At 35.2% G+C, this 15,238-nt stretch overlaps 1 protein-coding gene across 1 annotated transcript in view; it reads left to right on the top strand.

Annotated features, from left to right (window-relative positions):
* The first annotated feature begins 222 nt into the window (after positions 1 to 222).
* LOC138711813 (alpha-tocopherol transfer protein-like) overlaps positions 223 to 15,238 on the top strand; it is a 56,385-nt gene continuing 41,369 nt past the window's right edge. Inside the window, exons 1-3 of the mRNA XM_069843065.1 lie at positions 223 to 292; positions 7,415 to 7,563; positions 13,146 to 13,314. Of these exons, the coding sequence (XP_069699166.1) occupies positions 7,419 to 7,563; positions 13,146 to 13,314 (314 nt within the window). The 5' untranslated portion in view covers positions 223 to 292; positions 7,415 to 7,418. The remainder of the gene's footprint in view (positions 293 to 7,414; positions 7,564 to 13,145; positions 13,315 to 15,238) is intronic.

Genomic DNA, 15,238 nt, shown 5'->3' with positions numbered 1-15,238 from the left:
TTAATTAGAGGAAGATAAATATCTAGATCAAAACCTAGATTACAGAGATGTGATGAATCTTCTTTCAATCAACAGCGAATACGTTAACCTAACTTAAGATTAAACATGTTGTCATAGGTCATTTTGACATCTCAACTGATATGTAACAAGATCATAGTGTTGCTCTACTAGTGGTTAGACGAGTTCCGCTTTTATAGATTTTCTGTTGGCTGGACTTGATAACGAAGCAGATCAGTACGTTCTGTGATGTGCTGCGGTCAAGGAGAAGCTTGGGGTTCGTTCGTGTGTGTGAGTGAGTAGAAGAGTAGTCGTTAGTGCACTATTTTTATATGCAAACAGTAATTTTGAATGTAATAAAGCTGGATCTGTGGGAGGATGGATATTGCTGCTTGGATGGAATTAAATGCATTAGTTACCGTGTAAATAAATACTTCCTGAATTTAGAATTTTATTAGATTCATTAATGTAATTAAATTCTAAATTCAAATTGAGCCTCAATTTATACATGGTGATTCAAAAAGGATAGTATAAAAGTAAATTTTATTTATTACCCCTGCGGTGACTGATTGGTCAGACCAGCCTGTCACGCAGGGTTCGAGTCCCGGTAAGATCTGGAATTTTTAATTAAAAAATCCATAGTGACATTTATGGCGGACAAGGTCCCAGTTGAGTTTTTTCGGGGTTCTTCCGTTTCTCCATATTAGGAATCTGCATAATTCCGTCACCATTTCTCCATTTCGTCATCATTCCATTGCAATCCCCGATCGCCGGCTGGCGACGCACGGAGAGGCAGGCCTAGGGAACAGGGGGTTGCCTGCTCGAGACCTGGGTACACAGCGTGCCTTAGTGCAGTCAACCGGTGTGGGTTTGGGAATGCGCCTAGCTTGAGGGTTAGCGAATAGATCGTAACAGGTCGCAGTGCTGGGCCATAGTGCCCTCCTCCGTAAATCCAATTCAATTAAAAATCTTGATTTATTCATAACTCAACGAAATTAACACAAGTAAATTAACATGAATAAGTTGCGTTGACTTCCAAGATTCGCCTGTGCACTAAAAAAAGATCGATCTGAGCCCAGTTGATGACACGACAGATGTCGAGACGGCACTCCAGTTCCGTCCAGACTCATGCCAGTATGTCCTCTGATATTGACTCCGCTGCTTTTGTGATGCGTCGTCTCAGGTCGTTCAGATTCTGTGGCATGAGGGTGACAAACGCAAAGTCCTTGATTTACCCCCACAGAAAGAAGTCGCAAAATAAGTCTGGCGTGACAGACGCGAAGAAAAGTAAATTTTTAAAGTAACGAAATCCGGTTTCGAAAACCAATTATAAACGCTACGAGCATCACCGTGCTCACACATTAACTCCGTACTGCTTGGATGATCGTTCACCACCGCTGAACCACTAGACGTGAGACTAGCTGTCGGATGGTCGACATAAGCCCTTAATGAGCTGTCTCCCCACATATTCCTTTTTAAATAATATTTTAACGACTTTAATTGCTGAGGTGGGCAATGAGCACAAGAAATAACCAGAAAATTTTGCGTCAAACACTTTATCAGGCGCACAGTTCTTCAGCACCGTAAAGATACGCCAAAGGCCTCCGAAATTCAATTATTTTCCTTTAAAGCAAACAAATCTTTCAAAAAAAAAATTTGGAGCAATTCCACGTGTGACTGACTGACATTTACAGTACATTTTAATAGCAAAATGTCTGCCTAAATTGTTTATTCGGTTGGAATTAAATTGTATCACCGCATAATTTCATAGAGGAAAGTGTACAGTTAAGACATATATAAAGAAATTCAAACAAAGAGTAAACTATTTATTTACTTTCAAAGTGTGTGCGACTGACTGACATAAATGTCAACTCTATCTTCAGGTGAATATGGTTCTCCTCAAATTTCTCTGAAAGGTCGTTTCTAATATAGTTTTTCCAAAATACCTTATTGTTTGGAGAGGAAGTTTTAATCTTCTGTGTAAATTAAAAACGATCTCTGAACCTCGATTAGTAATGGAGTTACGGCCGAAAAGGTGCTGTGTGACTGACTGACATATCAGAATTTTATTTGAAATTCCATGTTATGGAACTGTAAGTATTACAAAATACAATGAAACTTTATAAATAGTAACGTATTTTTTTTATAATTGGTCATTTTACGATGATTTATCAACTGATATGATTATCTTGCGTCTAAGTTTGATGAAGATGCTAATGTTAGGAAAATGAGTCCAGAGTCCAGCGCTAAAGTTATCCAGCAGTTGTTCTTAATGTGTTGAGGAAAAACGTCGGAAAAAACCGCAATCAAATAATTTGTCCAAAGCAGGATTTGAGCCCGGGCCCGTTATTTTCAAGGTCAGACCTGGTAACATAAACTTAAAATAATAATAATAATAATAATAATAATAATAATAATAATAATAATAATAATAATAATAATAATATCCTTTCCGAAACACAAAGCTTGCCTAAAATGCACCTTAAATGACACAAGATAAAGCAGATAATACGTACTTCATAACATAGCTATTTCTATGTAGTTTAATACTATCAGCAGCCGTAGACATTGGTGTGTCGTTTGAGGACTGGTGTCGAACCAAATTTGATAGCGCTTATCACGCTGTGTGACATCAGTTACAGTACTCTCCTTTCCTCCCGAACTCTTGTTTAACAACTCTTAGGTTTGGACAAATATATTCGTTAATTATCAGTGACGATGCTTATCAAATCAATGTGTATAGTTGGAACCACCGATTCTGGCGAATGACCTTGCTGACAGTGCCAGTCTACGAGCCATTTGTTGTCCTTTATGAATGAGTTGGCGATAACGCTGTCCACCGCTAGTATCATTGTTATGAAATATAAAAATGGGCTATTCCATATGGAATCGATCAGTAAAAAAACCTCGCATTTTTATACTCTAATTTTTTCCCTACTTATACAACCTGCTGAGGGGAGTGCATTTTCAAAAATATACTATCGAAAGTCAAACGGTTTTCGTATTATTGAGCGACTAATTTAGCGTATTTTATAAAAAACAAGCCTTTTTCAGCGCTCAGAACTCTGGAACCATTTACCGCAGGACATTGAACGAGAGCTTATTTTTTAAGCTGATATTTGGTAGGTTATGGTAAGAAGTAATCCTTATTTTTATTGTAAACAGAGAGACATATAATCTGATTTTACTTGCTTTTAGGCTTTTTGGCCATTTGTAAAAATGTAAAAAAATATTGAGAAAAAATCTTGCATTACTAAGAGGGATTCGGTATTGTTTGCTTAGTAGTATGGCGATAATTTTCGAGGGTATTAAATAGATTATTTTCACACGCCTAGACTTGAACGGCGCAGTACCGCAAGCACTGGCCGACAACTGAAGATAAGCAAGCGTTGGACGTCATTTTACTCCTGTGTTTACTAAAACCTGTGATAAAGCTAGCACAGCCATGACTGCTAGACGACACATCACGTGTTTATGTCTACTGGCCTTCTTCCCTCGGCTACCTCCCGCCTCACAGTCAGCTAGTTAGTTCACGCGCGTACTATATATTTTCTTTATTTGATATTTTCAATACTTTCTTATCAACGTCCCACCAGTAAAAAAATATGTGTTTATTTGTACTTTCAATACGGAATCTAATGATATATTTTAAAAATATTTTTTCGTGGCCAAAGGTGTCTTAATGAAGAAAAATCTAAATTTCTCCATTTCCATAAAAAGTAGGAAAAACTGTTTACATGTCAATATAAACTTTAACTTCTCAGCATCAAAATAAACCACGATTTTGATCATTGAGTGAAAGGATTTCGGAGCCTCTAAAGTTTAAAGTTGCTAATTTTATGAAAATGCGATAAATTTAAATATTATTAATTTGAACACTATTAAATTCTGATGCCTCAAACGTTGCACAAAGCATTATATCACAGTTATCTACGGACAGAAAAAGTTTCATTGTATTTAAAAATTGCAAGGTCAATTTTCTCTATATTTTGATCGATTTGAGATGTAATATCCCTGTACTCTCCTGTCCTCCCGAACTCTTGTTTGACATCACTTAGGTTTGGACAAATTATATATTCGTTAATTATCAGTGACGTTGCTTATCACATCAGTGTGTATAGTTGGAACCACCGATTCTGGCGAATGACGTTGCTGACAGTGCCAGTCTACGAGCCATTTGTTGTCCTTCATGAATGAGTTGGCGATAACGCTGTCCACCGCTAGTATCATTGTTATGAAACATACAAATGAACCACAGTACAGTGCGAGTGGATAATTTGTAGCATGCCGCAAGCGACTTTAGTTCGCAATGATTTTGCAGTACGTCTCCTAAAATTTTCAAATTAAAATTAATAACATACTCGCCATATTTATGTACTTCTAAGAAGTAGAAGCATTTTTTTTTTTAATATAGTGAACTTGTGAGACCGTCATGTCTTGTTTTTATGGTTTTATTTATCTCCCAATATTAAGTGCACGTGTAACAATGGTTTAATTTATTTCCCAATTCTAAGTGCACGTGTAACAAAGGTTTTATTCTCCCAATTCTAAGTGCACGTATAGTAAAGGTTTAATTTATTTCCCAATTCTAAGTGCACGTGTAACAAAGGTTTTATTCTCCCAATTCTAAGTGCACGTATAGTAAAGGTTTAATTTATTTCCCAATTCTAAGTGCACGTGTAACAAAGGTTTTATTCTCCCAATTCTAAGTGCACGTATAACAAAGGTTTAATTTATTTCCCAATTCTAAGTGCACGTGTAACAAAGGTTTTATTCTCCCAATTCTAAGTGCACGTATAGTAAAGGTTTAATTTATTTCCCAATTCTAAGTGCACGTGTAACAAAGGTTTTATTTATCTCCCAATTCTAAGTGCACTTGTAACAAAGGTTTTATTCTCCCAATTCTAAGTGCACGTATAACAAAGGTTTTATTTATTTCCCAATTCTAAGTGCACGTGTAACAAATGTTTCATTTATTTCCCAATCTAAGTGCACGTGTAACAAAGGTTTTATTTATCTCCTAATTCTAAGTGCACGTGTAACAAATGTTTTATTTATCTCCCAATTCTAAGTGCACTTGTAACAAAGGTTTTATTCTCCCAATTCTAAGTGCACGTATAACAAAGGTTTAATTTATTTCCCAATTCTAAGTGCACGTGTAACAAAGGTTTTATTTATTTCCCAATTATAAGTGTACGTGTAACAAAGGTTTTATTTATCTCCCAATTCTAAGTGCACGTGTAACAAAGGTTTTATTTATTTCCCAATTATAAGTGTACGTGTAACAAAGGTTTTATTTATCTCCCAATTCTAAGTGCACGTGTAACAAAGGTTTTATTTATTTCCCAATTCTAAGTGCACGTGTAACAAAGGTTTTATTTATTTCCCAATTCTAAGTGCACGTGTAACAAAGGTTTTATTTATCTCCCAATTCTAAGTGCAAGTGTAACAAAGGTTTTATTTATTTCCCAATTCTAAATGCACGTGTAACAAAGGTTTTATTTTCAAGAGACTTATATGTGCCACTTTTCCTTTCAAAGGAGAGATTTTTTGTCCTTCAGCTTTCTAAAATTCCTTCTCCAGTACGTCCTTGACTTTAAACGTTAGTTTTTTTGTCTGACAGCTATTATTATTATTTCAGTCCGATAGTCACTTTCGACTGTTCTACATTAGTTTGTGTTAAGTTAGTGCGAAGTGTTAAGTATAAGTTTTTCTAAAAGTGGATCCTTTCGTAAGGAAAAATTCATAGAGTTTTCTGACAAAGAATGTCATTAGTTATTAATATTCATCCATGTGTTCGTGTTAAAAATCTGTGTAACGTGTGTATGAAAAGCCGTGTGGCTTCAGTTTCCAGCATAATTAACTTATTATATATTAAGTTTATTAATTTTCGTAATGTGCCATTTCTATGGATCAGTGACTAATAAAAACAATAAAGGTGACAAAGAAAAAAAATCGAAATACCCTCATCACCTGGATGTCGCACCAGACAGAGAATTTAACTTTGTTCGATTTTCACCAACTTCAAAGCAATTTGTCAGACGAGGTAACAGCAACATTCTTCAAGATAGAAATTACAAAACATTATTTTTATAGCTATGCACGCAATCACTGAAATTATAGAAATACTAGTATACAGCAGTATAGAGCTTCACTGTAAGCATGTCCATTTTATATTACTTATTCTTATATAATTCGTACTTAGTATGATAATTTTACTTTATAAATCGAGCGCCAAACTACAGAAGTTAATATTACATTATAAGGTATTCGAAAGTTATTAGTGAGTTAAAAAATTGGATATCCTGTATTATATTATATAATTTTACATTATGTATAGGAAATAATCATAATTTGCGAGGGAATAAATCAGCATTAATACCATACTCACTTCGCATAATTGGGAGTGCTTAGATGGTGTTCATTTGTACCGGTTTATCCTTGCCACCCAATTTTTCTTCTTTCTTCTTGTCTCTCTGCCCTTCAGGTATCCGATAAAGATGTACACCTTTCTCTTGCCTTGTGGAACATCCATATGCAGAACACTTCGGCATTTTACTGTGCTTAAACTAAAAAGAAAACTCCTATTTAATTCAATTTAATGGTTTTCTTATGCTACCTTTTACTAGCGGGCTTTGGGTCCAGAGAAGCGCGCGAGGTCACGTGAACCAATCAGAGCGCCGCACTGTCGGCAAGCAGCAGGGAAAACAGTTGCGGTACTCTGTCTATATAGAGCTCTAATACCTATGGGGAAATCGAGCCAGCTCAACGAAGGAACCGGCCTATTGAGAGTAACCATACCCTACCTGTGTTTATTTTCTTCAGACTGATGCACTCACCTTCACTGTCTTCCGAAGATTCCATAATTAGACGTGATTTTAAACTCTAAAAAATAACAGAGTAGAAAATGTCTAAACATTAATACCAACAAATAATTATCGTAAACAAATGAGTCCTTAGTCGCGTCATACAATGATGCCATGACATTCACCTTTTTATACTGTTTACTCTGACATTCCCGGTTTTTGTGTTGTATACCAATTCGTCTACACGATGTAGATCTGGAACTATCATCTTTCATGCAGTGAAACAAAGTGAATTTTATTTCACTTCTTTGATCTTAGTACTGAACCTTATTCCATTTTTTACAAATTTACGACATTCCCCCTTCCTGCAGTGGATTTTCACATAAAATTCACGTCATTCCTTTATCAACCTGAAATCTTCTGTTGTCTGAGGTAGAGACTCAGGTTCGTTCTAATCCATGTCAGTCTTGTGTATCGAAGTAATTAACGTTGCATTCAGATAATGGAGATTTTATCTTTCATCTTCACTTTTGCCTTACCATTCTGTTGTTATACAACCAATTAAATGTAAATTACATGAAATAAGTAATTAGGGACATTTATAATTTCAGAATCATGGCGAAGGAGCTTCTGTTTTCCAATAGAGAGATTATAGAGAAAATATGGGAAGAATATGGACTCGATGAAAGAAGTATTAAAGAAGCAGTGGAAATGTTGAAGAACTGGATACAGTTACAGCCACATCTACCAAAAGAAGAAGGTGAGCGAACTTACGTTACTTTCCATGTGAAGAGGAGTATATAAATTGTCCATTTCATCAATAGGTCCAACCTAACGTAGCTCTCAATGCAGAGTTACATGACTCAAGAAGAGATAAGTACTCAACAGCAGATAAAAATCGTTCATTAAGGGATAATGAAATTGATCTGACTGTAGATTAATAGAGAGCATTATAAATCTAACGTATTAAGAAGATAACAGAATTACGAAGGAATTATCTGAACATGTAGGCTTCAGTTTACTGCCTAAAGAGTAGGCAGTTATATTCTAAATCGTTATGAAGATGAAGACAAAGAAACGGCTACGACTATTTTTGCTTTTCTAATTTATATATTTAATTATTTGAATCCTCTAGATTCAACACTCACTAAAGACCATTTTGTTCGTAATTCAGTTATGCCAACATATTGCTTGCTAAGAATGAATTCTAATGATTTACATAGTTTGAATTCAAAAAGCCACAGAATTTAAAGGAAAAGATATGTTAAAAGTCACAGGTTGAAAATTTCCTCTATTTTCCATCAGTCACTGTAAAAATACTTTAATTTCTGAAAGTGAATACAGGAGAATCTTAATTTATAGAAATCATTTGAACGATATACTTCACCTTCATCGTTACCAAAATACAAACATTTGAAATTTTGATCCTTTCTGTAAACGCTAAGTAGCATTATAAATTCTCATGATACCAGTTCCAGGTCTTGAAAGATTTATTTTTCGGCTGATTGTTGTGCATACAATTTTAAAATTCACTTGGTCGTATTCTTCGTAAATGTGGATATTAGTCCATTTTATAGCCCTCTGCTGCTTCGAGCACAATCGTCGTAACTATTTCTACTGTATTCGTGTAAATCTAAGAGCCTTCTTAATAGGCATAGCAACCATTTCGGGCACACTAGGAATCAGACATATTTGTTTATTATTAATGTAAGACAGATATGGCTCTAAAATTGTTTTATTTTCAAAATCAAAATATTTTACAAGCTTTATGGACATTGAATCTAAGTGATATTGGCTGGGTATTTTGTTTCCTAGAAGTTTTCAGGGTTTACCCATTGCGAGATAAGCTGTTAATGTATGTTTTAAAGGAACTATTGCTGAAGACACATTTCAGAAGTCTGCACTGCTAATTCCAAAGCTCCAGGATCAAGGAACTTTTAACTTTGTACTGCGTTCTTCCTGTCATTTATTTGCAGGGCTTTGAGTTAATAACAAATTATCTTACAGTTCAAATCAATATTTAGACTAAGAAATGTCTGTCACAGTAGTTTTGAAGGACATTAACTCATCTACAATATCCGTGACATGGAAGAAACATTTATAAGATATTTACCGATTATGTTTTTGTGACCTAATTGGATGTCATGAGATTTGCATAGCTGTCACATGGACACTACAGTATGTGTATTTGGGCCATGATAGTTCGATTTATCTTCAAAACACACGTATATTGTAGTTTAAGTGTTTTATTATTACCAGCTGCTATGCAGAACAGTACATTTCCAGATGTCAACGGACGGGTATAGAGTTGCCAACCTTAAAGTCCCAAACATACCGCACTCCTTAAATGTATAACATGTAACACAAATGGTTACACTGAATGATTCTTGTAGGTAGTGAGAGTTTTGATGCCACTTAGAAAGTATTGCAAAACTAATATGAATTCACAGTTCGTAATAAACATAATTTACTAGCACGCAGTTTGAATGTTTCGACTTGAGTTGGAATGACCGCTGCCCTAATTAGTCCATCCTTTCCCGGAATCAGTTCTTGAATCACTGCCAAAATGATCTGTAGATTTTCATCAATGCAAAAACTTGAGAAACATCGTATACTAGAAAAAGGGAAGAGCTGGTATAGAATGGAATTGTGCACGAAACTAGACATTTTTATCTTTCATATACAGAGACGCTATAACTTTATCTGTATCCTATGCCACAGACTCTGTGCATAGTGGAAAAAGGAACCAGCAATTCAATGTTGGGGAAAACTTCTTCCATAGCTGATATGGCTGCAAGATCACAATTCGTTGATATACAGGATTGTCAGATTGCAAATTTCTCTGAAATCGGTCCGAAATTTCTTGTTTAAGAACGCCAAGTATTTCGTCGTATGTCCTTTTGTCACGTTTCTTTATAAGTGCAAATCAGTAGACAGAAAACATCACGCTACTTGCAGTGTATACTATATAACTGGATTGTAATTTTAGGAGCCATCTTGAATGTTCTATCACAAATCCAATAATTTCCACTTTCCAGTATCCATAAGTTATCCTCCAGACAAAATATACTAAGTCCTTTCCGTGCATCGAAGTGAAACAACCCAAGTTCTCCATCCTTGGTCAATGTAAATTTTTTAGGCAAATTTTCAATTTCTTACATACTTCTTGGTTCAGGGGGCAAGTTCTGCCTCCTGATATGTCTTAAGGTTCTTGTCAATGTTTCCTACTTCAGGAGTTTAACATTCGTTTCACTCGACTCTGTAGCAATCGCATTTAGAACAATCGATGAAGTAGGTTTTTCATACGTGGCAGCTGTAGTCTTAATTTCTTCTTTAAGTTGAGGATCATTGCAGGTTCCCCAATCGGGCGCATTGCTATGTTCTGTTTCTGATAAAACAGATGCTTCATTCTCATAGTAGTAATCATTGCAGCACATCCATGACTAACAACACATCTCCATCATACACCATTTTTAACAGGCCTATGTGTAAAGTACATATACCACTTATAAATTAATTTCTTACCCCCTTTCGCTGTAGGTATGAATTTTGTTTCATCAGCCATTTCTAAATATTATAACTGCACGAATTTTTAATTTTGTTAACTTGAATTTTTCTTATGTTACGATAAAAACCATTTAGAATGTTGTTATCATAGAAGCCAGTTACTTTGTTGAGTACTATATAGAGAATATACAACATCCAATATACTGGCAATCTAAATATCTTGACATAGTGTCCATGAGACATACTTTTTAGTGTTACGTACTGTACCTGTTACAATATTTATATTGTGACATAATGTCCGCGTGACCTTTTAATACATTGTGACGAAAAGTCCGGACACGAAAATTCAAATATCTTGGAGCAACAGTAACACATATAAATAACACTCGGGAGAAAATTAAACGCAGAATAAATATGGGAAATGCTTGTTTTTATTCGACTGAGAAGCTTTTGTCATGCAGTCTGTACTCAAAAAAGCTGAAAGTTAGAATTTATAAAACAGTTATATTACCGGTTGTTTTGTATGGTTGTGAAATTTGGACTCTCACTTTGAGAGAGGAACACGGGATAAGAGTATACAAATCTGGCTTTCAGGTAAAGCTCCCTGTGAAGCAGACTTGAATAATTTCAAGGTAAAAAGTGTTCCGTGGCCGAGTATCGATCACGGGACATTTGGCTGAACGCACCATCACTTTTACCAACTGAGCAACACAGGAACTTATACGTTACTGTACGTACGTTAACAGAAAACCACAATTTAAAGTCACACAGTGTTTGTGTGCAATAGATGTGGGTTTCTGGCGTTTTGTCAGCCCAATCGAGTTAAGTGGACATAAAGGGAAAATTTGAGACTTATCTGGTGAAATTCCTGAGTAGCTCAGTTGTTAAGAGCGATGGTGCGGTCAGCCATGTAATATCGTAACTATACGACGGGATTTTACAGCTGAAAACAATAGACTTTGTTGACTGGAAAACACTACAACTAATAAAAAATTTGCGATGCTCTATCAGGCCGCGTAGCAAACGTCATCCTGCTTCGGGAAAGAAACTACAGTTTATTGGCTTGATAGTTTTATTTTTATTTCTGTTTACAAATATCGTGTATGGGACTATGCTAACACAATTAAGGAATGAAGGACATGCAATATAATATTGTGTACTCTCTTCATAGGCTATGAAATGACATTCCGAAATTATTCCCAGCTAAGAAAAAATTTTCACCATGATTCACTTAAAATGTAGCCTACGTGTTTATTATCAGATTGATAATGAAGAACTGGCGATTATAAATCAGTGTTCGTATAGGTTTGCATCTTCTTTCGATGCCGAAATACTACTGAGAGAGGCCGTGCGCAACGGCTAATTTTATACGTAAATTCGGGGTGACGAATCATACTACAAACGTTTTTGTACACATGACCAGGCAAAGTATGAGGACGGATATTTACCAGGCATGAAACATTTTATGTAAAATGAACTGGCTGATATACACATGACCTATAATGTAGAAAGAAGAGTGTACTCTGAATTGTTCCCTGCCAGACATATCCCATATCGAGCTACGTTTTGTTGGCATCAACCGACGCCTACGAGAGAGATCCTCATTTCTAGGCAACATATATAATGCTGGTCGCTGGCGATGGGTACGAGAATCACCCAATTCTTGGCCCCCACAATCGCCACACCTCACCCTATGGAATTCATTGTCTGAGGATATATGAAAGACATGGTATACTTCGATCTTATTGAATTGGATTCGCAACTTACCTCCAGTAATTCAGTACTTTCGCATGTAATTCAAGAAACAGCTGGAATATTCGAGCGAACCCGCCAGTTTCTAATTTGAAGGTGTAAGCTGTGTGTAAATGCACAATATCGCACTTTTAAGCACTTAGGTACTCTGAAAATGTAAGTTAATGAAATTTATTGCATTATTTCGAGAAAGCGATATTTTTTCTTTTTCTTTTTTGGGGGGCATATAAATAAACTATAATCCATGTCAAAAATCCGTGGAGTTAGTCGGTGCATTTCGGTGGAGAGGAAGAGGTGCAAATAGGAGGAGCCTAGCAGTGCGAGAGTGTGTTTCGGACAGCATCGGGTCGCAGCCGCTGAAGCAAAATGAGTGTTGCAGAAGGTAAAACCGTATCAACAGGAAGTGTAACATCTTAACTGCAGTTGAGTTCAGATAGAAATGATCCCCTTTCTGCAGTCGCTTGTTCCCTTCAAGCAATGGCTTCCCGCAGAGCGGTCATTGGATTGGTCTCCTCCACTCACCACTTGCGTAGAGGATTTCTTTCCTATACTCTAGGGATTCCAGACACGGAGTATAGAATAGTAATATGTAACCCATTTGCGGACAGTGGTGGTTTCCTGATTTAAACTGTTTGTATTGGTGGTACTATTGCACATCACGAGGTTTTGCAACAATTACTTTTCTTACAGCGTTTGTGTGTATATATATAAAAAATTAGAATTAAATCATGGTTTATTTAACGACGCTCGCAACTGCCGAGGTTATATCAGCATCGCCGGTGTGCCGGAGGAGTGTCCCGCAGGAGTTCTTTTACATGCCACTAATCTACTGACAGGAGCCTGTCGCATTTAAGCACAATTAAATGCCATCGACGTGCGAAGAAAAATATCAGATATGTGAATAATTTAATATCCTAAATCTTAAGTAAAAATTATCACCGAAAGCAACTTTGAGCAAACATATGAATATAATAACTGAATATTGATAGTCTACATTAGAGACATTTCTAAGATGCTGAAGTACACAGTGCACAAAGGTGATCAAACTTTCTTCTTATTCGATTGCATTTTCTTTGTCTTTAGGTAGTTTACATGAGGCCCGATTAGAACGCTGGTTGATTCGCTGCAAGAACAGCATGGAGAGAACGAAACAGTCCATTGACATGTACTACACACTCAAGTCTCTCTCGCCTGAAATCATGTCGGACTGGAACACACAAAGCAAGTGGTTTAAAACTATCAGTAAATTAGCGTAAGTGGACACCTAATTTTGTTATATCTTAATGCAAAACTTATTTCTGAACGTACAGACATTTGTATTTCATTTTTATAAGACTGTCGTTTATCACTTATCATCACAGTAACAGCACATTATTTAATTTTGTAATTTAAAGTAGGTACTGGAAAATTTACAATTTAGCAGGGCCCACATTACAGCAAAGGAAAATTGTTGTTCCGCAATATCTCAAGCTTAGATGATACGAAAAATTATGACGAAGCAAAAATATGTTTTAAAATGTTCAGAGAAATGTACATTTTCAACAGTAAGAGACCGAAACAAACTGCTTTTTCACATGCTCTCTATCTCTCTGTCTTTGGACAGCGAAATCTTATAGGTTTACATATAAATACATACTAGGGCCAAAAATTGATTTTTAATTCTGCTTATAGTAATTACTTTGAAATTTAATTTCCAGATCAATGAAAATAATTCTAAGATATCTATAGATATCATACATGAAACTGACCAATTTATGCATTAAAATATCATGGCTTGCAAAAATAATACCAGCCATCAAACTATAAGTTTATCTCTAATTTTCTCAAAAGCATATTGTTTTTCAAAATTCCTGAAATCGTATCTTCCACAATTTTTTTTAGATAATAGCATTAAATTGTATATATCACTTTATCTTCGTAAGACCAACAGACTTTTTTTACACCAGCATTGTATTATTTATTGTTAGTCAAAATCGTCCACGATCCACCGCATTTCGTTCCAGTATCGTAAAATATTACCATGGCAACTAAACCATAATGATTTCAGTCATGATGCATGACTTGTGCCATAAAATTAATATTATTATACCATTTTCCATATAATAATCTTTTACTTAGAGGGTAAAATTAAATAGAAATGTTCTTAAAATTTTAAAAAATATATGAAAAAGTTTTCTCCTTGCAGTGCATAAATATTAATCACTATGCTTGGGCTTCTTAAACGAATGTTAGGCCTATTATTGTTGTTATTATTAACATTATTGTTATTATTATTATTATTATTATTATTATTATTATTATTATTATTATTATTATTATTATTAAGACAGGATAATGCTTACTAAAAGCTATTGAAATTCTTAGGAGTAATTTCTTAAATAGCCGTTTAGTACAGACCCAGATACAGAATTTGGATCACCTGAATTTTCCAAGTTCCAGTTAGAACATAGTTCGCATGTTCAGTGCTTACTCAGGTGGCCCAAAGTTTGTTTCTGGTTCTGTACAAACTGGAAAACAAAAATTCTGAAGATTCACACTCCCGAAAACATTTTATGTTTTATGTTTCAAGTCAAGGTATCTTACGACTTTAGGCGTGTGCTTGGGACAATTCAAAGAATATACTAGAGAAATAATGTCGTGGTAAGAAATTCCCGAAGCAGCACATTGTGCATATATTTGTACTTTGTCTCCATTTTTCGTAATAATTAAGTCTAATAAGGATTCGGAATAGTGGTGAACGGTGATATAGTCTCATTTATATATTTATATAGAAGTGGTTTGAAAATAAGTTTGTATCTTAATGTTGAAGAGATTTACACGATTTTCTGATTATTTTCAGATTCGTTTTCTGTTTTCAATATTTTAACGTATGATCTAGAAATATTTTTATACCGCTAGGAGAATAATGGTAAAAATTCTTCATTAAATATTAATGAAAGATTGAAGAAACGTGCAAGTGATCGCAGCACAGGAATAATTTATCTGAATAAAGCAAAAGAGTGGTATTCAGACTAAAAAGGACATCCAAAATCGTCGAAATATTAATACTAATGTCAAATTGTATGAGGTTTTTGATTTGCAAAGAGAAAATAAGCTATCTGATATTCATTGGTTCGAATTATGCACAACGTCAGATAAAGCGCAATTTCTTTGTTACATCCTGAAGTATAAAACAT

This window comes from Periplaneta americana, chromosome 13 (assembly GCF_040183065.1).
Source record: "Periplaneta americana isolate PAMFEO1 chromosome 13, P.americana_PAMFEO1_priV1, whole genome shotgun sequence".
In the NCBI taxonomy this organism is placed as follows: Eukaryota; Metazoa; Arthropoda; class Insecta; order Blattodea; family Blattidae; genus Periplaneta; species Periplaneta americana.
The sequence above is the reverse complement of the archived record's forward strand: the minus strand, read 5'-3'. Positions and strand labels throughout refer to the sequence as shown.